The sequence below is a fragment of the Oryx dammah genome, unplaced genomic scaffold, assembly GCF_014754425.2.
Source record: "Oryx dammah isolate SB20612 unplaced genomic scaffold, SCBI_Odam_1.1 HiC_scaffold_2, whole genome shotgun sequence".
Classification (NCBI taxonomy): Eukaryota; Metazoa; Chordata; class Mammalia; order Artiodactyla; family Bovidae; genus Oryx; species Oryx dammah.
The window spans coordinates 150,035,914-150,061,170 of NW_024070186.1; the positions used below are offsets into that span (position 1 = coordinate 150,035,914).

The following is a 25,257-nucleotide window of genomic DNA, read 5'->3' on the forward strand; positions in this document are numbered from 1 at the left end:
ATTTCCCCCCAGTTTTCTTGCCTGGGAAATCCCATGACAGAGGAGCTGGCATGCTACAGTCCTCGGGGTCACAGAGTTGGATATGACATAGCTACTAAAGAACAACAATAACACTGATATGACAAAAGGCAGTCACGGTCACATATACCTGCACAGGTGTGCTGCATACTCTAGGAAACCCAAGTCTATATTTTTCTATTCTAATGGCATAGGAAGGCAAGCTACTGGTAAGGAAGGAAGTCTCTTTCATTCTTTGAAAGTGATTGCTCACAAGATAAATGCCTTAAAAACTAAATGCACTGGTAAAGCAGTATATGTCATCCAATGAGTTTTCCTGTGGGATTTATAGTTCTGTCTTATGCTCTAAACTCACGCAACTGATTTCCAGTAAATCAGGTGCTGGGTCTACACCTACTTTGCACTGCTTGAATAAACTATACTTAACTGTGTGTTGAGATGATTTACTCACTTTGTTCAATTATTTGATGTTTCCACTCTAGAAACCCTGTTCTCTCTCCTTGGAATTTTTAAACACAATATAAACACTTCGAGTAGCATGATAACAAGTCCCTCCTGAGAAGCCTTAGGGCTTACCCCTAAGTAACAAACATCTTTAATATATATCCTAGTTGAAATTTCCTTTGCCAATTTATTTTGCTGCTTGTTGTCAAATAAGGAGATATTCCAAACACAACAGCATCTGTGACTGATGATTGTCTTAAATTAATGCATTTAATCTTGAGAAGCATTTTCTAGACCATACGCCTGGAATCAAAGCTGAGGAAAATCCACAGAAGTGTTGGATTTCTTCCAAAGGTTAAAACAACTCACTCCTCCCTTCCCCACAAAGTCAAAATCCTTCAAATCATAGAAAATGTACAAAATAGATTACATTTCTGTGGTTCGAATTTTATTTTCTCCAACATCTCCAGTTTACTGTTGCTATGGTTACAAACTGAGAGAGATTGTAAAAAGTTACTGGGAAGCTAAGATGAATCCCAGTAGGGTTTGTCAGAGTGGTAATTAGGTGACAGTTTTAGGGACTGTCATATATTGGAAGGATGTAAGTCAACTTAATTTTCAAAGGATTCAAATTTTAGCCCTTTTCAAATTGTTACTTGTGAGGTTATGACTAAAAAGGAAAAGATAGATATCTCCATCTATGCCAGTTTGTAAACAATTTCTAAGGTAATTTATCCTTTCCTTCCCTCTAGGAAAAGTTATATTTGTTGCTTGATAGAAGTTTATTTTAGATCCGTAGCAAAGGAGTTCCGTTGCTGTCATATTTTTGTCTTTTTAATTTTTAGAACTGTCTAGGAAGCCAGGTTCTATCTTTTTAACTTCTGAGTTGGTTTTTAGCCTACCCCCTACCTTCTTGGTGGAGTTTACCAGCATAAAAGCCTGTCAGCAGACCGTGGGATGCGTGTGACAAAGATGGGCAACCTTGTACCTTGTTGCATGAGAGCTCCAACTCCAAACCAGAAACTATTTAGTAAAGTAAAATTGTTTTCCACCACGTCTGAGTCAGGGTTGCATGGGTGGGGGTTATACCATTCGTAGGGTGTAAACCTGCGGTAGTTAACAGAAACAGTCTGTAAACATGAAGTAAATACTTGCGGCACCAGCAAAAATCCACTGAACCAGACACAACACCCAACAGTGAGTGAAAGACGCGTCAAACCAAACAGTAGGCCATGTTCATAAACGTACAGCTTTGGTGGGCAAAGTGCAAAGGAGACTCTAGACTTTATATTTACCAGTCTTCTGATTTCTAGGCAAGGCCCATTGGTTGGCTGGAACCATATTCCTCAGATCATGTCTACTGAATTTTTCTGAGTTTTCACTCATTTCCATTTTATTGAACAACTAGATGGACTGCAAAGGGAGGTTCACTCATCCCAAGTATTTACCCCACAGAGCAGCAGTGTCAATGACACACACACAGTCGCATACCAACTGTGATATCAAGATTCTGTGCCACTAGGTGCTGAGGAAGACACGAAATAGAGGAGTCACGGACTTCAAGGGTTATTGACTGATAGATCAAAGGAGTCTATGTAGTCTAGTGATTTCATAATGCATCAAAGGAGTCGCAAGTTTCAAACGATTAATGAACACAAAGAAGGTCTGGATTGAGGTGTATTTGATACTTTTATGATAGTATGTGGAAATAAAAATCCCAATCTTTAAATGAAGAGATAAAGTTCAGATTTAGAAGTACCCTGGCCCAGGCATCAGAGTTCATTAATGTTAAGGCCAGAGCATGTCTGGATGGACAGTTTTAGGTTCAGACTTTCCTCTAAGATTCATTCTGAATTGTTTCTCCAACTGTGAACTGTGGCCACTTGATCGCCAGCCCTAGCCAGTTAGGAAGTCAATTTTGAATAAGTAATTTAAACTCTCTGGCTTCAGTTTCCTTATTTTTAAAGAAGAAAGAATCCAGATATCTCTGTTGTGTTCAAATAAAAATTTGAGGGGCTGAAAGGATTTTTGGTTCTTCTTCTATTTGCTAAAAATCTGCCTGACCTCTACAAGCCCAAGGAGCTCCCTGCTCTGTGTTTCTTTTTTAAGACTATCTTTCCAAGGGGCACTTATTTTTCCCAAAAAGACAGATGCGCTGCGAAGCGATCTGGAAATGATTTAAAATGCAGCAGTCCTTAGCACTGAAAGCTATGCCATTTGCCACTGGATCCTTTTAATGCAAGCAGGAGTGTTAAAGTCGATGCAAACATATGGAACGCTCTCCAGCCATAGGTTTCAGCCGTAAACAATAGCAGGTTGCTGACACACGGTGGGGAGTTGGTGTTAAGGTGAATACATTATCTACAGAGAGAAGCGGGGCACACTTTGAATCAGGCACAAGGAAGTGGGCAGATAGTTCTTAATGAAACACCATTCCCTAAACCTGCAGACACCTTCTGAAAAGTATACAGTGTCTCCTCATCAAGTCTTAAGGAGGCTAGGATAACAGCCTCGTAGTTTATCCCATAATAATGGCATCCAACTCATTACTGCGCCTTCTCCACAGCTGCAGGGCACACAGTGCAGGTTCCTGTGAAGCTTATGAATAAAGCTTTAATTGACAATGCCATGCCAATACATTTTAATTACTGTTTCAACAGTATAATTAAGTTTTGAATTTATACTCTCTTATAACCATAGAAGTTTGCTGAGCCGAAGAACCCAATACCAATATTAACGAGCCTACTAATTGAAGCAATACAGAGGATAAAAATGCCACTACTTAAACAGTATCATTGGTGCTTGTACAATAATTTAAGAAAATTAATTGCAATACATTAGGAGGGCTATGCCTTCAAAAGCAGAAGTTTCTCTAAACAGCTCATAAAACCTGGCCACCACCAGCTCTGTAATATTCTGGCATGTCTCCCCTGTATGTGCTCTGATGAATGAACCCACCACTTCTTTCTTTGGAATGCTGCATCTCACTTGGTCCTGTTTCGATATTTCAGACTTTGCAGCTCTAAGTGAACAATTAATCTAGTTTTCTATGGCAAAGAAAGAAAACTGTCCAAACAGTAATGCAATTCTGCCTGCTCGGCAGAGATATTTTAGATTCTTTCTCTCTGGGATTCAGAGTGACTTGGAGAGTGTGTGGACTGAGGAATATTAAATAGTGATTTGATGCTGTACTGTAGCACACTGACTTTTCATAATGCAATAGATCTACCTGTTGCCTGGATGCAGATATTTCAGCTTGAAATTCCTAATGTCTGCTTAAAGATAGCCAGTGTGACAGCAATGTCATCACCAGGAAGCCTGGTAGAAAGATTAATTCATGGCCTGTACCAATGATATTCTGAAGCTGCTCTCCTCACCTGATTCCAATTTTAGTAAAATGACAGAGAAAGGGACAAATGTGCTTAGCATTTACATCAAAACTTGTATCTCAAACAGTTATACTGAAATGCAGAGGCTCATTTTGGTTTTATGTTCATATATGCCAGGGTTTTACTTGAATGGAAGATATAAAATACTGAAGACTTCTAATTAAGGAATTCTTTTTATGAGTGAAAATGGATATCAGACTACATCAACAAGAGGGAGATCTTTTAATGGAGAAAGCTCTCAATCTTGTAATGTAACTGGTTGGGTTTATAGTATAACCGTAGAGCTACAGTCAAAGGTTTTCTTGATTTTTCTTTGCCAGAAGCCAAATTAAAAAAATGTCCATTTTAAGAAGATAAACATAAATTGTAAGATGTAAGCAGACATTATTTCTGGATATTCAGTCTATCTAAATTGTATGTTCATGATGGACATAATTCCTTGGGATTAAATACTTTACAAAAAGTAATTTAGAAAATGTCAACCACAAAGCAAAAACACTGACATGCACATTTGTAACATGAACATAGTAACTAAAAATTTTTGTATGGTTTTCCTTAGTTTGTCTAACTTTATAAATCAATTCAGTTCAGCAAATGGTTTGTAAGCTTTTGTCTAGTGAGAACATAAGCCCAAAAGCAGTGATGAGCTTTATTTTTCCCTCTAAAACGACAAGAAAGTGTATACTTCAAAACACAAATTCAAAAGCCTCTCTAGAGCAACAGTGATTAGGAGATTAACTATTTTTTCATTTCTATTTCACTAACTTTGAATGCAAACCACTAAGGTGGTATCAGAAAGTCATTTTCCATCTTAGCTTACTGCTGCAGACTGACCAAGTTCATGGTCTCAGGCTATGATGATGGGAAGTCAAAGCGAATTGGCACACTTGTTTAACCAGGGTTTGTCTTGGGGAATCACATCCAAGATATATTTAGTGGCTTTACGAACTGGAAGCAGAAATGGATTCAAAGTTATGGGGAAGATGAATATAGTTGAGAATGCAATCCCCATGACAGTGTACCTGTACACTGCAGGGAGTTATTTTTTAATTTTTTTTTTATGTTTTACCACCATGCTGTGTGAAAGATTGCATTTGATGTCTGATACTTCCACTTCCCCAAGACCCAGAGTGAGAAAAAAGACAGTGAGAAGGGAGTGATAAGGATCATAAGCTAAATAAAGGAAAAAAACTGGTCTACAAAGTGTACTGTTGGTAAGTAGGACTCCTGAGTAAGTAGCATTGATTGGGGGAGAAACAAGGCTGCTTCTTTTAATTTTTTGGCCACGTTTCACAGCATATGGGACCTTAGTTTCCTGGCCAGGGACTGAACCTGTGACCCTGCATTGGAAGCATGGAATCGTTAACTACTGGATCATCAGGGAAGTCCTGGAGGCTGTTTTCTTCATTGAAAGAGAGTCAAGTTAGAAAATGTAGGGCTCTGGATTACCAGGAGCTTACAGAGGAACAGATAACATAAGGAAGGGAAAGCTACTTAATGCTACATTCGTTTGGTGGTAAAAATAAGGGAACTTAAAGACACAGTTGGAGTCAAATGTAATCGAATACTTTGAAATTGTCTGTTTGTGAGAACTGCTGGATGCTGTTGACATGGTTTTCTCTTTCGCCGATTCGGGTCAGGTCAGTGTGATAAATGAGGTAGTTGCTTGCTCATCAACATTGTCTTGACTATTCTATTCATCAACATCACTGCCTAGATAAAGCATGAACTGGGGAATATGGAAACTCACTTCTCTGTTACCCTCTGCTGCTTGGATTGCCCCACTAGTCCTAAAATCACCCAGCAGGTGTGGGCCCCGAATAGAGGAATGGAACATCAAGCCAGCACAAGATTTCTTAACTATCGTCAGATGGCACATCACCTTAAGGCAATCATTTATTAAATGACCATTCTAAGGCAGTATGTATTTCACTTAGGAGCAAGTAATGAGACATGCACCTCCAAAGGTGAGTGATTCATCTTTGAAAATTAGATATTCAAAGCAATCTCATCTTTAATTATTTAGAGCACAGTTTTTCCAACTTGATGCTATTGACATTTTGGGGATATGTTTTTGTCATAGCAGGCAGGACTGCTCTGCACACTGCAGGATGTTTGGCTACGTCCCTGGACTCTTATCTACCAGATACCAGTAGCATCCCCCACCCTCAGCTGTAACAAACAAAAGCTATTTCCAGACCTTGTCAAATGTTCCCTGGGGGGTAAAATTTCTCCTGGTTGAGAACCACTGATTAAATATTATCAAAGGATAATATCACTCTACATACTGCCACTATATTATTTTCTGAGGTAAGACACATGGAAAGAACGCTTTGGTAATTATTTAAAATTAATATCTGGGCAAAATTTGGAAAACAATCTATGGTTTGGTAATGGTATAGTTTATGAGGTATAGAGAACTTCCAAACATTCATTTCATACTGAATGTGTCTCACTCATATGCGAAAGCACACATTTATTTGCTTTGACTATGTCTGCAAAGGATCTGTAAGACCTTTCTAAACTAGGTTATTTTTCTAAGTTTTCTTTATAATTATGCCAGAGAAAGAGTTACCCGGCATTAATCAAAATCATAGTGAACAACGACAAAGGATTAGGATGAAGAAATATTTCTCTTAGAAATTCCTGGAGGGAAAACAAAAAATGATTAGGAAAAATTCACTGAGTTTTGTTGAAAGGTGAAAAAGATTGAAAATGAGTAGAGGACATAAAAAAGCAATTATTTTTTTAATATGGTTTGTCCAGGGATATCAACTGTTTAAGGCAACAGCAAGATAAAACAGCTGTGTTTCAAATTCAGTATCAAAGGTATTTAGAAAAATACGATCTATTGAATGGTATAAAATCCTTTAAAAAATTGTGTGGAGCAGAATGGTTAAATGTAGAGTTATTTCAGAAAATAAAATCTAAACAGAATCACCAGGGTAGCACAAAGATTTCATACCTCCAGATTGTATGTGTCGCTAATCTTTCCTTTTCATAGTTATTTCTAAAATTCTCTTGTTAACTAATTTTTTAAAAATAAAGTTTATACAATTTTCAAAGTATTTGTCTTATTCTGGAAGATTCCATGATCTTATTTAATCCAGTGTTTTTTATTTGCTACAACAGTTCCTAGCTGACTTTTTTTCTATTTTGCTTATTATTTGCAAATATTTCAGGGGTCAAGTATCCGTACACCATTTTCCTCTTCCTGTTAAATTGCTTTAGCTATGGCTTTTGTGGCAATATAATTCATGGAAAACGGGTAAATAACCATTGTCTGTTGCTTTAAATACTGATAAAACTAAATTAGTATAAAACTTAGTGATCTTACTATTTTTTAAATGTACCTTTATAAATAATTAGAAGATATTCATTTACAGAGTGGCTTTTATGAGGGAGAACATGACAGAATAGAACATCAGGCAAGACTAAATGACACTTTGACGTTCATGATCTCTGTCCACCTCTAGAGCACACAGGTCAACCTGAGACTGAGCTAGATCTGTTGGAAGTTCAGTGATTCTCTAACTTACCTTGCGATCACAAAAAGTACACAACTGACTCCTAAGCAGGCTAAGAGGACATACATCCAAATGTCAGGAGACAGGGGGTTGAGGAAGGAGAAGACCCCTGGATTAGTGCCATTGGGCTTCCGGTAGAGAATGCTGATGCCTAGGGTCATGAAGGGTTTGGAGAAGTCGATGACCTTTTCCCGCACGTAGGTGATGGTAAGAGGAGCCACCGCCAGGTCAGCCTTCTGCAAAAGCAAGTTTGAAATTGTCCCTTTAGCTGTCTAGCTTCTGAGAGAATGTCTAGACTTTTCCTGGTTTTCCTGATTCCTATTCTCAACTCCAAAAACTTCTCACACAAGAAGCTTCTATGATGATTAACTCTGATGTAAAAACAGTTGACTTACACAGTTATGTTTATGAAATAGTATTTGTTACCAAAGAGAAGCCAGAAGGTGTGAAACATACACACAAACACACACACACACACACGTATATATGTATGGCAGGTGATATTTAGTTACTAAGTCATGTCCGATTCTTTTCAACCCCATGGACTGTAGCCCACCAAGCTCCTCTGTCCGAGGGATTCCCCAGGCAAGAGTACTGGAGTGGGTTGTCATTTCCTTCTCCAATATATATGTGTTGTTGTTCAGTTGCTAAGTCACGTCCAACTCTTTGTGGCTCGCCAGGCTTCCCTGTCCTTCACCATCTCTCAGCCTTTGCTCAAACTCAAAATTATATGTGTTAAACTCAAATATGTGTTCCACACACACACATTCTGGAACTAAATGGAGGGGAAAAATTGCAGAAAAATGTCTTTAAAAAAGGACATGTGAGAAAAATAAGAAATGAGCAACTTGGTCATAAAATTAGTTGATGAGATTTTGCTTCAAGCTGCAAACTTCAGAACTCCTTATCTAATCTAAAAATCACTCACATTTATTCTTCAGTATGAAGGATGAGCCCATAAATTTTTATCCTCAATTTTTATCCCTGTTGCCCTCCTAAGTAAGGAAACTACATTTATACGTTGTTTTCTCCTACTTTTTAGGTCATTTTTATGATTAAAAAAATAAAATATGCCTTCTGACTCTGACTCAAACATCTTTCTCTTTTCATTTACTTCTCATTATGCATTTTTTAGACATTTAAGACCACACTGTAGGAGATGTATTTTTGCTTACATGATCTATAAGTTCCTTGACCATTCCATTCCACTCTCCTTTGTCATTCTGAGCTCCATATTTGCCATCAGCGACGAGTTTAACATCATAAATGAAACCCAGGATGTTTGACAATTCCTTCAATAGATCCAGGCAATATCCTTCAAATCTGTCATTTCCATACAGGGGCTTATCAGATTTCCTGTACATCACATAGGGTTCTTCCTATATGAAACAAATCACACATGACACCCTGCTATAATGAAAGGCAGAATTTACTTACATGAGCTCCAGCAACAGCCAGAAGACATAAAATATTTGAAAACGGTTTTTAAGATTTGAGAATACTAAAGAAAGTCACTTCCCTTTCTGCTTTTACTCAGCTCATCTTTTGTGCACCCTCTATAAATATAGAACACTTCATATGTTACTTTCTTTCCCTCTTCTCTCTTTGAGAGTTTTTTCCCCTCCACTGCTGAGGGCAGAACTGTGAGTAAACGGTGTGATTGAGACAGAATCACGTTTAAACTTTAGGCGTAGCCGAGAAGGCAGTGGAGGATTTGATGTCTGGCTGTCTGGTTTCTAGCTGTGCCTACACCTAAGCTTCCAGGGCTAGACCCACCCACACTTCTGGCTTTTATCTATAAGTTTGACTTACTTACAAAAAGAAATCTAAATCAGCAAATATATTCTCTTGTTTTTCAAATGTCTTGTCTACTAAGTACTCTAAATATTTCAATGTTCTCATTTTTCAACTAAATTGCATCTCAATTTCACTCTTCCCTTATTATTTACATATTTTTCCTGGCTTCCTTCAGGATATCTTATTTGAAGACCACTTTGATGTCCCCTTTCATCATCAGTTACGTTTTCTTATTTGAACTCACCTCAGAGGTCCATTTGGTAAATTCTTTGCTTATATGACAAATCCCCTATCCTATGAGGACATTTCCTTACAACTACATATCTCTAGCCTTATTCTCATTTGACTAAGTAAAATTTTACTTTATTTTATAAAATCAAAATAGTTACTACATTACTGATCCATCCTGTATGTTTAGGCTTATCCTCAAACAAACTGATAGAAATAGAAAACTCTATATTTCCATGAGAAAGTTGCAGAGAAACTAGTCACCAGAAAAAACGTTTTCATTTTGGATGAATGATGCTCAGAAACTGTTTCAGAAATAAATTTCACATGATGGAGTGAATCAAAACAGGAATGTCCCAAAGGGATGATTTTAGAGGCGGCCACTCTTATTTATTTCTTGGATTGCGTGTGTGCTAAGTTGCTCAGTTGCTTTAGTTTTATCTGACTGTTTGAGACCCCATAGACTGTCCCCCACCAGGCTCCTCTGTCCATGTGAGGCTCCAGACAAGAATACTGGAGTGGGTTGCTGTGTCCTCCTTCAGGGGATCTTCCTGACCCGGGGACTGAGCCCACAACTCTTATGTTCTTGCATTGGCAGGTGGGTTCCTTACCAGTAGTGCTGCCTGGGAAGCACAATTCATGGATTAGGGAGGAGCAAAGAGGGAGGAAGAACAGTCTGCGAGTGAACAGTGGCTGGATGGAGCATGATAGGATTCCAACAGAGAGCAGGCTTTTAAAGAGCAGTTAAGAAAGGACTTCCTTGGTGGCTCAGATGGAAAAGCGGCTCCCTACAATGCAGGAGACCGGGGTTCAATCCCTGGGTTTGGAAGATCCTCTGAAGAAGGAAATGGCAACCCATTCCAGTACTCTTGCCTGGAAAATCCCATGGACGGACGAACGTGGTAGGCTACAGTCTGTGGGATTGCAAAAGTCAGACATGACTGAATGACTTCACTTCCACTTTTCTTTCAAGAAAGGAGTACAGTTAATAAAGGAGCAGTACAGAAGAATGAACAGGCCAAGGTGATTTTGGACCCACACAGCAGTGAGCATCAGCTGGAAGAGAGCTCAGTTCCCTGATCAGGAGTCCTAATTGCTAGACCACAGAGTCCAGCAACTAAGGACAAAAACCCCAGTCCTCGCTTATGTTGGCAAAAAAGAATTCTGATGAAGAGGTGGCAGGCAAAGAGAAAAATAAAATGTTTATTGGAAAAGCAGTGTGCAAGTGGAAAGACACACGGGTGAGCTCTGCAAGAGAGGTGTGCCTTTGGGAACCTCTCTGCAAGAGAGGTGTGCCTTTTATCCTTTATAAAGGGATAATTTTTCTGAGTCTTTGTCTTCCCACAGGCCAGTTGTGTTCTCCACCACCATCCCTCACCAGCTAATCTGTCTCAGGACCTTCCCCTAGGTGCGCCTGGAAAAGATGGATTTCCATGCAAAGGCATCTGGGAGGAGAGAAGCAAAACTTATTATGGCCTGGCATGCCCTGAATTTTGATCCCCAAGGAGCCTGTATGCACAGGTATACTGTCTCCCTTGCCCCAAGGATAGGGCATATGTGATCTCTTGATCCTTTACTCAGGCAAGGTTTAGTCCCTCTGTGTTCCTGCATGATTACTCTCTTAATGTGTCCACAAGGCAAAGCCTGGGTATTTATCCCTGCTTCTGTTGTTACTTCCATTTCAGACAGCAAACAGGAGGCTGAATGTAAATTCCTAACCTGGAGCCCACTGATCTCCTGTCTCAGACAATGCAAACAGGAGGCCAGTTTTAAGGGTCAGGCCCGAAGCCCATTTTTCCTGCCACATGAAATGTAAGCAGGGGTGCACGCATGGATGCTAATTTGCTTCAGTTGTGTCTGACTCTGTGGGACACTGTGGACTGTAGCCCTCCATGTTCCTCTGTCCATGGGATTCTCCAGGCAAGAATACTAGAGTGGGTTGACATGCTCTCTTCCAGGGGATCTTCCTGAACCTAAGTCTCTTACATCTCCTGCACTGGAAGGCAGGTTCTTTACCACGAATGCCACCTGGGAAGTCCCATAAACAGGAGGCTGGTTATAAATGTCTAACCTGGAGCCCTTCTGTCTCCTGCCTCAAAAGCAACCAACAGGGATGGTGGTAAGAGTAATAGTGGGATGTCGACCCTCTGTGCTAAATTGCTTCAGTCGAATCTGACTCTTTGTGACCCTATGGACTGTAGCCTGCCAGGCTCCTCTGTCCGTGGGCTTCTCCAGGCAAGAATACTGTAGTGGTTGCCATTTCCTCCTCTAGGGGATCTTCCTGACTCAGGGCTCGAACTCAAATCTCTTATGTCTTCTGCATTGGCAGGCAGATTCTTTACCTCTAGTGCCAACCGGGAAGACCCATGACCAACATAATTAGAGGCTAGGGCTAAGGCAGGAAGGGAGGAAAGAGTGGTCCATGTGTGCAGCGTAGGTAGAGTATGGAAGCAGGATCAGTGGCAGGAGACAGGCTGTGGCTGTGAAGGACAGAAGTTCTGACAATACCATTGGGAAGCAGGGGAAGACATTTCCTTGCATCTCTTACTCCATCCACCTCCCTGGTCTTTTACCAGAGTCTCCCCCTGGTTGAAACCAACCAGCAGCCAGAGAGCAAGGGTAACCAGCTGGGTAGGACTGGAGAGTGGAGTAGAACATTGCTGAGCATGGACTGGAGATTGGAGAGCTTCAGAACAACACTGAAAGTGGATAATTCAGTCCACAACAGATATATGTAAATATATGCTTTTAGTGCCCCAATTAAAAATAGACATTTACAGACAGAGGTGTTGGCATGAAAAATATAGCTGAGGAATCTTTCAAGGTCTAGAGTAGGAGTTCCGATCAGATGCCCTGGATTCCACAGACTCAACTTACCAGAATGGTGGTGACGATGAGTGTTCGGTTGGCAAGAGAATCGGTGATATTATTGGACCTGTCTTTGTTGCCGTCCGTCATGTTAAGCCCACTGTTGGAGTTCCAAATCCCAATCTACACAGAACACATCACATCAGAGGCTGCCGACTGTTAGTGATGGAGTTTATGCTAAAGAGAGGCCCCTTCTACACCAGGAATGGGCACAAAAGCTCCTGGTCTGGGAAGAGGACACCAGGGCACCTCTACAGGGGAAGCTAGTACATGTGGGAAAACAAGACAATGGAACAACTGCGTATGTGGAACAGAAAATCTGTGCTCTGTGGGGTGGAGGTAGGGGAGGTCTTGTTAATTTATTAAGTCCAATGTTCTTTTCTAAGTGAAGAATTAGTAAATGAGTATCAGATTTTCTTCCAATACATATTTGTTGAACACCGACTTATAAACCAGGGATTCTTCTGGGCATTGGAGGATGTAGCAATGAACAAAAGAGACAAAGACATCTGCTATGGTGGAGCTTACATTAGACTGATACAGATCTTATGTTGCCAAAGTATTACCATCAGTGCCTTTAAAACTTATGACAAATGGGACAGAAGAGGTAGGAGGGGCACTGAAGGAGTCGGGCATCTAAAAGGGAAAGATAAATGGAACAATAGGTGCAAATGGGCAGGAGACCAAGTTCTATAGGTCTATCATTGAGGAACTAGTGCTGGGTGAGGGTGTCTCTTGTAGGCTCTGCTAGAACTCTGCTCGTACCTCCATTGTACCTCTGTTACAAACCTTCTCTTCTTATCATCTGTTTATCTGTCTTGTTTTTTTTCAGTTGACCACAAATACATTTAGTGAAGGTATTACTTCTATGGCTTATTGATCTTTCTGTCACAGAACCAACCGTTGTGATTGGCAGTCAGTGAAGCCTCCTGTTCTTTTAAGAAATGGTAATCCCAATTTCCTCCCATGGCCAGCTCATTCTTGGGTTATTAGAGTCTGTAGAAGTAGACTGATTTGTTCTGCCTCTAGGGGCAATCTAGGAGCAGGGCCTTAGGGAACTGGCTCTTTGTCTGAAGTCTTCTGGAAGCATTTACTGACAGCCTAGTGAGGTGGAATGCAAACCTGGTTGCTGGGTGGCCTTGGACAAGATGCTAACCTTTCTGAGCTCTGGATCTCTACCTATAAAATAATTTATAGGGATGTGGAGACCATCAAATGAGTAAATGCATGTGAAAGTACTAGTATATGTTACGAGCTGCATGAATGTTAACAATAAAGGAATGTTCACAATAAAGGACATAAAAATGGTTGCTCCAGTAATTTCTTTAAGCTTGCCTTGTTATGAAAGAACTTGGAATCATTAGTGAAATCCCTTTTCTTTGAAATTTATAAGCTGATAAAGGAGCTATGAAAAACAGGGACAGTTTAGGAACACCAATACCTGGATGCAGTCTGCGATAGACAGGGTAGACCCAAGCTTTGTCTCTAAATATACTCTCCCACTGGGAGGACATTTGGCTGGCTGGACAGTGTATGAGCTCTTCAGATGGACTCTTGTCCAGATTCTAACTTTGCAATTTACCAGCAGTGTGATCCTGGGGAAGTTAATTTCCCTACCAGTAAAATGGAGACAATAGAATTCTGATGATTAAATAAAATTTCATCTGTAGGAATGTTAGGCTTCTTTCCTTTTCTATTTGTTTAGTTTGATTAACTGACCAAATGTAGCAGCTGAAAATTTATTTAGCTCAACAAATTTTCTTTTTAGAAATATAAATTCTTTGAGGTAGTTTCAAGGATTACTACAGATTTGTTCATCGGTGTGAACTATTTCAATTTCACTGTCTTCTTTTTATACTTAATAAGGGCTAGTTGGATAGTGAAAAGGAGACAGGTCTAGGTAAATAGGGTTTGGGGGTAGTTTTTGCATTTGAAAGTATTTTGATCCTGTCTGCAGAGAGAGTACTAAAGGTAGGATTAAGCTGTAGGATAACACCTTTAATGACCATTCAGTCTTTCCAGGATCAAGTGTAATATCCATCACTTAGAATGCATGAAACATGTGCCTGCTAGTCAAAGAACCTTTACTTTTCTTTGTCTGGTTTTGAACTCAAGATAAAGGGAAAATTTTTTTTCTTCCCTCTCTTCTAAACTCCACCCCTCTTCTCACTTTTTTGGGCCAGGGACCCTTGCTTCCAGGAAATATATCTCAGACTAACCACAGAAGGGAGTCTATGAATTTTTAGCCAAAATTATGTGTTTCAATTGGGCCCTTGCTGTGTTTTTAATTAAACCTTGACTTAGGCACTGGGGAGAGGGGAACCTAATTTTTAATTAAATATTGAAAGCTGGAGAAAATAACTGCATTTTAGCCAATTTGTTAAGTAGTGAAGTGTGTTCTCAGTAACTCTTATTTCTATTAAAGTGTTTAAAGGATTTACACTAATATTTGAAAGGCAGGGCTGATTGGCCTTGCAACATTGTAGACAAATACATCCCACAGCTTAACATCTGGCTTTGTTTCTTTTACCAGCCTCACGAAAAAGTGTGGAAGGTATGATAGCATTGCTGCTGTGTTTGTAACCTAATGAGTCCCAAAGTACCAATCAGTGTAGACTTTCCTCCATGAAATAAGAAAAAGAAGAATTTTTCCTACTGTTGGTGTATCAGAAGTGTCCTCAAATCTAGACTGAAAGAATATCAAGAAACAGTAAAGATCAAGCAATTCATAGGAAGTGGAGAGTTTCCATATGAGGTTTGAATGACCTCAGCTTTGTATTTTCAAACATTTTAATCAGCAAAGCAAGTAGAGTGTCTATGTTTGCATACAAGGGTATGTGTGTCTTTTAAACCAAAGTTGTCAACTGGCTTTACCTTTTATTTTACTGAAGTATAATAACACATTAACAAATGTCTCTGTCTGAAAAAGCAAGCTCCCATGATTCATCCATGCTGGGAGGTTGTTGTTCAGTCACTAAGTACTGGTGGGAGGGCTACAGTTAACCAGGTGCCTGGATATTTAGCATTTCAGTCCTGTCCTCTGACCTTGGAGGATTGCCTCTAGGAAGCAGAACCTTAGTTTTCAAACTGTACAGCAAAAGAGGTCAGCAGTAATTTCCCAGTGAGAAGCAGTGGAAGGTGGATCAATTACTTGTGGGGAGGAACACTCAAAAACTAGATAGTCTGGTCCTGTCTTCTCTCACTTTGTAAACTGGCATGAGGGAATAGTCATTTATCATCTAGGACAACAAAGGAAAGCATTTGAAAATGAGGACTTAAATGCAATTAAGCAAGCCCTTTTTAAAAAAGGTAGTGTGGCAAAGGATGCTCAGAAAGTGACTAAGATCCATCTCTCAAACCTGGTGTGCGATTCACGTAAACTCAAAATCCAAAATTGCTGAGTGACACAATCAAGTATCTAGGGGAAAGAGGTGACTCTGTTTCCTATATGATGAGTTTTATAAACATATATTTTAGTGATGAGCTTTGTAAAGACCACCATATCCTTTCCTTGGAAAGAACTTCAGGCAGACTGTTCTCGACTGAAAAGCATCAGCGTGTAGGGAAGAGCTTTTGGAATTAGAATGCAATGAGGGTGAATCCTTCTGCTGTAAGGTGGAATCTTGTAGGGAGAGGACAGTGTGTTGGTTGGGTCTCAATAGGTCTCTGTGCTAGCACTCAGATTACTACAAATTGTTGATGAGCAGTCATAACACAAAACAGACACCACAGTATATACAGCTTGCAACATGGCAACAATGGGTCAGCAGAAGGAAGGGGCACAAAGGCATGGGGGAAAGCCAAGAAGTGCATCCTTGGGAAGTGGGGGCGATTATTGCAGTTTAGTGACAAATAAAGGACATTCCCCTCCCCTGAGAATAATTTCAGGACTTGAATTTCATTCCCGAGGATATTTGGTTTGAATTAATTCAACATTGCAGAAAATGCCTGGAGTCTCAAGCTGGATTAGTGTAATAAGCTTTTTTCTGGGTACCGGTTAGGTTCATCTATGTATTAGCATAGAGGAGATGGGATTGTCTTCCTTGTGCCTTTGGTAGCCTGATTCATCAAAATTTAAAACAAGGTTATTAAACCTGTGCTTATTTAAACTTAAAAGCAGGACATTTTGGAGCTCATCTGAGTATGCTCTGAAAGGGAGACGAGGCTTCTGACTACAGGGAGAAATTGTTTACACTTTCTGTGACTGAACTCATAATTCAAAAGATGAAAGTGAACCTGCCAAAACTGTTCAAGTTGAACAATCTGGAGTAATTTAAGGTCCATATGTCAATCAGCAGGTAGTTAAGCAAGTGGTTTGAGGGAGATAGGTTGAAAGACAATGTTTGCATATTGCTGGGACATTTTCCTGATCAGAATGTTTGTAATGTCTAACTTTTGCTTCTATAATAAATCTGTGCACATTCATTGACAATGTAATACTGTACAATAAACTGTGAAATAGTAGGTGTTATGATTTATAAGACAATCTCATTTTCTTTTCAAAATCTCTAATGTTTTTGTCCTCTGGAAACTGTGGTTCTAAGGCAAATTATGAAACATTATGCACTGACAAGGTTTTGTTTTTCTGCATAAAATGAAGATGGTATGTAATAAAAGGGAATTTCTGAAAATGGTTCATATATTTTGTGGTGGTGACATTGAAGATGTCCCTGCCCCTTTGGAGCCTTAGCCTGTCTGACTAGTCTGATGGATCAAGTTTATTGTATTTTTTCCCCCTTAGGGAAAAAAATATTTAGAGTCAAGAAAGAATATAAATGGACCAGTGTCTGCTTCTGTTGCAGCTACCTGCTTTTAGTCCTAACAGGGACTGGTCCTACCCAGGAGAAACAAAAATAATCTAGAGGGAAATATTTAATCCATCATTATTTAATCCATCATTATTTAATCCATCTCAAGTCTGTTTCAATTCCCAGGCAATGTTGTTGAGAGGCAACATGTTCAATAACCCATGTTCTCCCTTCAAGTGGAATTTCGCCTCTAAACTGCAATTAGAGAGCTACTGGTCTGACAAAACTGGAAGGATGCAGGCTTTTCCTTTGGTATTTCCCACCCCACTCCCAGATTTCCTGCAGGTTTTCTCCATGTACAAACCTTCTTCCACACTTTATATAAGTGTTTAGATACTTCGCCAGCAGCCTTGGTTTTCAGAAGGGAAAAATAAAAATAGCACTTAATTAAAATGGAGCATGGAAGCCAAAAGGCATCATGGCACGTGAGTGCTAACAGATACATCCCCCTCCCCTTGTTTGGAATCTTGAATGTTCATTCAACAGAAAGCCTGAGAATAGGTACAGCAAAGACATGGACCAAGTACTTGAATCCTACAAAAATTACTTCTCCTTGGTGGTGGAACCTGATTTTCCCTTTTGCTTTTGCATGTCAAAAAAAGAAAAAAAAAAAGGCAAAATTCTTTCGAATATGCACACCTATGCTGCAGAGCTTAAGATCTTCATCATTCCTGTTAAAGTCATTTATAACCAGATTAGTCAATCAAGCAACACACACACATACATAAACACACACACACACAATTATTCCTTAGTGAGAAGAAAGTGTGCTTATTATTCTTTGACTAGGTGCTTCTTGGCATTAGAAACTTGAGTGAAAGTGAGAAAATAGGCTTTTTTCAAAAAAACAGTTTTCCTTATGGACCCCGCAAGAGGCTGACATGAAAAGATTGGGCATTTCCTCCCTTGCCAACTGAGAGCGATAGGATGGCTTCCCTCACTGCCTTAAGGCTCAGTCAGCCTTCTCAGGAACTGAGCCCAAGTCACCTGAAGAAAGAAAAGTTATTGCAAACAATGAAGAGTTGAGAAACAAATTGAGAAAACAGTTTCATCTAATTCGATTTTGCCTTTGTTAGAAAAAACACCACTAGAATGTGCACAATATTGCCGTGTATACGTAGCTGGGAGAGCATAACAATAGCTCCATCTATTTCATCACAAGCCTGAGCCAAAAAGATGTTTCCTTAACAGACTTTCTTCCTCCTGCAGTTCGGTCTGTCAGTGCAGTGGAGAGGGAGGCAGAAAAGCATGTACAGAGAAGCAGACATTTTCTTTTAAAAAGAACTCTTATCGCCTTTAAGTCTACAAGTATGATTTTCTTTCCTTTTGTTCCCTGCAGCCCAATGTCCACATTTCATTATAGAAGTTAGGTGAGTGACCTGTGCTCCGTCAGAGTGTGTTAAACTAACAGAAGAGGGAATCAGAGTGAAGAAATGAGAGAGAGAGAGGCAGAGAGGAACAGTGAGAGGGGCAAAGAGAGACAGAGAGAGGAAGAGGCAGAGACACATACGGAGAGAAAGAGACAGAGGAAGAGAAGAGATGAAGAAAGAGGGCATTTTTGCAAGGGGAAATTTGCGTGACTAATATGGATTCTCAAAGTTGTGGACTCATTATTTTCTTCACGCTCTTCAACACTAGGGACTACCTTTCACATTCAGCCTAATTCATCTTTCTTTGTTTTAAGTAAGCTATTTGGCAGTGGGGCAAATGTGTCTCAGGGGCTTCCCTGGTGACTCACATGGTAAAGAGTCTCCCTGCAATGCAGGAGACCTGGGTTCAATCCCTGGGTTGGGAGGATCCCCTGGAGGAGGAAACGGCAACCCACTCCAGTATTCTTGCCTGGAGAATTCCATGCAAGGAGAAGCCTGATGGGCTACAGTCCATGGGATCACAAAGAGTCAGACACAACTGAGGGACTTCCTTTTTTTTTTTTTCAAATGTGTCTCGGTTAACAAAAGCAACAAAACAGAAATGGAAACCTTATCTCATTTAAAAAATCAGCCCCAAAGTAAAACGTTGTTCCCAAAGATGTTCTTTTACATTAAGCATAACTTTTTGTCCACTAAAAGTGAAAAAAAAAAACCCAACAAAGAAAAACAACACTGGATTATAGAGTTTAGGTGTTCAGACAGTTGTTTGGGGGGGGTGGGGTTCACTTTCATGCATTGGAGTGGGAAATGGCAACACACCCCAGTGTTCTTGCCTGGAGAATCCCAGGGACGGGGGAGCCTGGTGGGCTGCCGTCTCTGGGGTCGTACAGAGTCAGACACGACTGAAGCGACTTAACAGCAGCAGCAGCAGCAAAATCTTTTATCCTTAAGGTTCTAAAAGTTAACATCTTCACTATAAGTGTTAATTATCCCAATATATAGTGAATTCACAATATATATTGTGAATACTAAATTGGTGTGATAAAGAGAAGGCAAATTCTTTTATTATTATTATTTTTTTAAAATATTTGTATTATTATTATTTTATCTATTAGCTATGCTGTGTGGCATGTGGGATCTTAGTTCCCTGACCAGGGATTGAACACTTGTCCCTGCCTGTGAGTGCAGAGTCAACCACTGGACCACCAGTGAAGTCCTTATTATTATTAATCAATTAAATAGCTTATGTTTGCATTGCCCTAAATAGTACCTTGAAACATGAGAGGTTGAGAATTACAACTATAATAATCCTAAAATCAAACTCAACATTAAAATACATTGTTAAGGCATATTTCCTCATAAAATTAAGGATGTAAAGTTAGTTTGCTTCAGTAAGCTTTTTACATTCTGCTTCATTCTGTCCTCTGTCACCCATCTCAAAACGGAGTACAAATAAAATTCAGTTTTGACCCTTGGGTGTCATTCCAAAGATAAATCATTGACAGCTTCTGATTTTCCAAGTCTGAACTCAATTTCTTAGAACCTGTGAAATAAGGGGCTAACGATCCCCACCCCTAGGGCATATGTATGTAATAACAGAATCATGCTTGTAAATATGCCAAGCACTCTGTAGCCATTAGCATTGCTGTTGATAACACACACAATTTAAGAATCTAGTACATCAACATCAATTTGCAGATCAGAGAGAGTGAGCTAGAAAACTGGACATAAATGAATAGGCTGGGAAAATAGCTTCATCATTCCCTTACTTGTCGTGCAAGTAAAATGCATGAGAGGTGTTCCTTTGTAATTTCCAAATTTACCATCAAGGAGGTTACCTTTTCAGTTCCTTCCTCTTTGAGACTAATAATGTCCAGGTCAAAATCCTTCCTCAAGCCATCGGTTTTATTGAAGGTGATACGCCCAGTCAAGCCATCCCACTGAGCCTATGGACAAAAGGAACATGGCGTTACTGTTTAACACTTACAATCCTTAACACTGTCAAAGTTGTAATACCTCAAATTAATCCCAGTATCCAATTGTTCAGTTTCATCATGGTGTTATAAACCATTGTGTTAGTTCAGTAACTTGATAGCAGAACACTTCACTATTTTATTAGCACACATTTATTTCTTCAGTTCTAACATCTTCACATCAGTCAGATCTGTAATAGTGGCAGTTTAGATGGGAGAGTATAGAAAGATTGACTGTAAAATGGTCTTCCCATGGACTAAACAAAGTCTGGGAAGCTACAATATTTGGTTTTCCAAGGTCAATCCAAATCAATTTCAAGGGACTGCCCAGGTGAAGTAATGCCCCTTTTTGTTCTTTGAGAAAAGGGTAATTCATTGACCAAGGGTTGTTTTTTCCTTTTTTTTTTTTTTGAGCAAACAAAACCTGAGGAAGTTGATTACCACTAGCCCTGCCTTACAAGATATACTAAAGGGAGTTCTTTAAGTGGAGAAAAAAGAATACTAAATAACATAAAAACACAAAAAAGATGGATGCTAGCTGAATCTATGTGGTAATCAGTTCATTATATATGTAAATCAAACCATTATACTCTTCATCTTAGACTTTTACAGTGATTGTTTAGTCGCTAAGTCGTGTCTGAGTCTTTTCGTGATCTCTTGGACTGCAGCCTGCCAGGCTTCTCTGTCCATGAGATTTCCAAGGCAAGAATACTGGAGTAGGTTGCCATTTTCTTCTCCAGGGGATCTTTCTGACCTGGGATAGAACCTGACTCTCCTGTGTTGGCAGGTGGAATTTTTACCACTAATCCACCTGGAAAGCCCAGATCTATAAAGTTAAGTATGCTAATTATTTCTCAGAAAACTGGGGGGCAAAGGTACATGAGAGAGGTACACAAGAAGAAGGCTGCCATCTGCAAGCCAGAAAGAGAGCTATCATCTAGAGCCCAACCCTTCTGCCTCCCTGATCTTAGACTTCCAGCCTCCAGAACTGTGAGAAATAAATGCCATTTAAAGAAAAATCCTTCATTTAATTGCATATGCAATTTTTTGTTTGTTTGTTTGTTTATATAAGGTAACAATGGCAGGTTCCAGAGACTGGGGCATGGAAATCTTTTGGGAGAGCCACTTTTCAGCCTACCACATATATCAACATCATTTGAGGAATTAAAAATCACAGTAGTTTAGGACTTGCCTGGTAGTCCAGTGGTTAGGAATCTGCCTTCCAATGCAGGAGATACAGGTTTGGTCCCTGGTCAGGGACCTAAGATCCCACATGCCATGGTGCAGCAAAGCCTGCATGCTACAGTTACTGGATACCCTTGCCCTAGGGCCTGAGTTCCGCAACTACAGAAGCCCACGCACTGCAATGAAGACCCAGTGCAGCCAAACAAAATAAAATAAAACAGATAAAACACAGTAGTCTGCTCTTCAGAGAACTCACAATGGAGATCTTAGGTCGTTTCATGAAATAAGGCCCCAGAGGTTGTGAGGTTCAATCATTAGGTTATTCGTGATAACCTTGCCTCATTTGAGTTTACTTACAAATGAGGATAAAGAACTCAGTCCTTTGTATGCATTTAGCTATTTTCCCTCTCCCGACTTTACCAAATGCGTTAGATATATGTAAGATGTGAAAAAGATCCTGAGAGCTATACTATACCCATAGAGTTCATGCCATGTGTGTCTGTTGAATACATTTACCCATTTCACCAAGAGGCAGAAGCAATGCAGTGGAAAGAGTGTGGGTTTATCACAGAGCTGGTTTTAAATCTCTGAAGTATGACTTCAAGCAAGTTACTTAATCTAAACCTGGGTTATCTCAGGGTTAAGTGTTTATCCATACAGGATTTTTGAGAGATTTAAATGGACCTGCCTCTTGAGAAACCTATATGCAGGTCAGGAAGCAACAGTTAGAACTGGACATGGAACAACAGACTGGTTCCAAATAGGAAAAGGAGGATGTCAAGGCTGTATATTGTCCCCCTGCTTATTTAACTTCTATGCAGAGCACATCATGAGAAACGCTGGGCTGGAAGAAGCACAAGCTGGAATCAAGATTGCAGGGAGAAATAGCAATAACCCCAGATATACAGATGACACCACCTTTATGGCAGAAAGTGAAGAGGAACTAAAAAGCCTCTTGATGAAAGTGAAAGAGGAGAGAGAAAAAGTTGGCTTAAAGCTCAACATTCAGAAAACGAAGATCATGGCATCTGGTCCCATCACTTCATGGGAAATACATGAGGAAACAGTGGAAACAGTGTCAGACTTTATTTTTGGGGGCTCCAAAATCACTGCAGATGGTGATTGCAGCCATGAAATTAAAAGGCGCTTACTCCTTGGAAGGAAAGTTATGGCCAACATAGATAGTATATTAAAAAGCAGAGACATTACTTTGCCAACAAAAGTCTGTCTAGTCAAGGCTATGGTTTTTCCTGTGGTCATGTATGGATGTGAGAGTTGGACTGTGAAGAAAGCTGAGCGCCAAAGAATTGATGCTTTTGAAATGTGGTGTTGGAGAAGACTCTTGAGAGTTCCTTGGACTGCAAGGAGATCAGTCCTGGGTGTTCATTGGAAGGACTAATGTTGATGCTGAAACTCCAGTACTTTGGCCACCTGCTGAGAAGAGCTGACTCACTGGAAAAGACCCTGATGCTGGGAGGGGTTGGGGGCAGGAGGAGAAGGGGGCAGAAGATGAGATGGCTGGATGGCATCACCGACTCGATGAACATGAGCTTGAGTGAACTCCGGGAGTTGGTGATGGACAGGGAGGCCTGGCATCCTGCAGTCCATGGGTTCGCAAAGAGTCGGACATGACTGAGTGACTGAACTGAACTGAACTGAATACAATTCTTATCACCTTGAAAGCATTTAACGTTTTAATGGAGATTATTTTTACAGCCCTCTCTTATTTTTCTTCCCCACATTCAAAGCTCTAGAATTTGGCTTTCTTCACTGTTAATGTCAGTACTCACATGAGTAGTCTTGTCTGGTCTCGTCTGTATTTCCTTTTACAAATTAACATCCAATTCATTGTTCTGAAATATGATTTCCTATTTATGCAATTTCTCTCAACACATAAAGTGTATAATAAATTAATGTCACCTATAAATGACCCTAACCTTGACTTTAAACTTGTAGTTACGATGCTTAATTTTATGTGTCAACTTGATTGGGTCATAGTATGCTGTTATCTGGTTAAACACCATTTCCAGGTGTGTCTGTGAGGCTGTTTCCATTTGAATCAATAGAGCAAACTGCCCTCTCCAATGTAAGTGGTCATTATCTAATCCATTGAGGGCCTGAATAGAACAAAGAACAAACAGCCTTTCTGACTGTTGGGACTGGGGCTTCCATCATTGGTGTTCCTGGTTCCCATCTTCTTGGTGACAAGAAGCATCAGGAAAGAGAACACCTAGTAGTTTATAGTTTAGTAGGAATAAGCACATTAATGTATTTCAATGAAATACCATGTGAGGATACAAAATTTGCACATAGTAACTGAAGAACGAAGTATGGATCCTACTTAATTCAACTGCAAGGAAAAAAAAAAAAAAAGGCCAGGGAAACGTACTTTGAGGAAAGAAGGCCTGAACTCTCAAAAGAGGAGAAATGTGCTATGCTGTGCTGTGTTAAGTCATTCAGTTGTGTCCGACTCTTTGCCATCCCATGGACTGTAGCCTGCCAGGCTCCTCTGTCCATGGAATTCTCCAGGCAAGAATACTGGAGTGGGTTGCCATTTCCTACTCCAGGAGATCTTCCCAATCCAGAGATCAAACCCAGTTCTCCCGCATTGCAGGCAGATTCTTTACCAACTGATCCACCTGGGAAGTGCTTGATGAGAAGTTAGTTGACCAAAGATTCACAGCCTGAGTAAAATCTGAAACACAAAACAAGTTGTATCTGCCATGGATCCATCGTGGGAGGTAAGGAATGATGAGAAATTAGCCTGGGAAGGAAAGTAGGTGCCTGTTTGTAAAGGTGTTGCGAGTCACACTCATTGGCTTGGACTTTGCTCCACAGACATTTGGGAATCACTGGAGTGTTTCAAGCCTACGAGTGTCATGGGCAGGTGTGCATTACAGCAAGACATTTTGGCAGAACTGAAGGAGAATGACTCAAGATTGTGAGCAGAAGGCTGGTTAGCAGGTCATTCTCACAGAACAAAATTTACGGAAATGTATTCTCATTTCTATGTATGAACACAGGGACAGCACAGTTCCTTCATTTCCCTGTCTCAACAACTTGAACACCATGAATACCATCAAGTATTAATAGAAGGAGTTCTACAGCAGATAGATAGAGTTTCTTAAGAAAATGTTGCTATTCAAGTTTTACCTAAAGAATATGCTATGGAATCAACTTGTCCAGAACCAAGACAGCACAAAAACGTATTTTCTGGCTATCATTCAGATCGAATGGATATCATGAAGAAGTATACTTTATCACCTGATAAAGCTGGAAGATAAATCAAATTTATGTCAGGAAATGATGTGTGGACAGGATAAGCCTACACCTCTCATCTAAGCTGCTTATATGGCCATATGCCTATATGGGAGTTAAAGTGCTATGACACATACAGAAAGATCCTTTTTTTTTTTTCCCAATAATAGAACTTGGCCTTCAGAGTTCATTGCCAAGAGAGACCATAATGCCAAACATTAGCTCCTGCTTTAAAAAAGTGATGGTGTATTTTTATGGTCAATACTAGCTCCTGTTGTTAAACTCTCTGAGATATAGGTAATCTCATTCTCTGCATTAGGACAAAAACATCAATATGGAAGACAAGTAGGGAGCCTCCTCTTGTATGTACTTAGACATACCTCCTGACTTTA

At 39.9% G+C, this 25,257-nt stretch overlaps 1 protein-coding gene across 2 annotated transcripts in view; it reads right to left on the reverse strand.

Annotated features, from left to right (window-relative positions):
• GRIK1 (glutamate ionotropic receptor kainate type subunit 1) overlaps positions 1-25,257 on the reverse strand; it is a 171,822-nt gene that overhangs the window by 48,029 nt on the left and 98,536 nt on the right. For both annotated transcript variants that reach the window (XM_040227736.1, XM_040227728.1), the window contains exons 7-11: positions 20,288-20,395; positions 12,281-12,394; positions 8,554-8,757; positions 7,391-7,614; positions 1,451-1,569 (exon numbers count right to left, since the gene is read on the reverse strand). In XM_040227736.1, the coding sequence (XP_040083670.1) occupies positions 1,451-1,569; positions 7,391-7,614; positions 8,554-8,757; positions 12,281-12,394; positions 20,288-20,395 (769 nt within the window). The remainder of the gene's footprint in view (positions 1-1,450; positions 1,570-7,390; positions 7,615-8,553; positions 8,758-12,280; positions 12,395-20,287; positions 20,396-25,257) is intronic.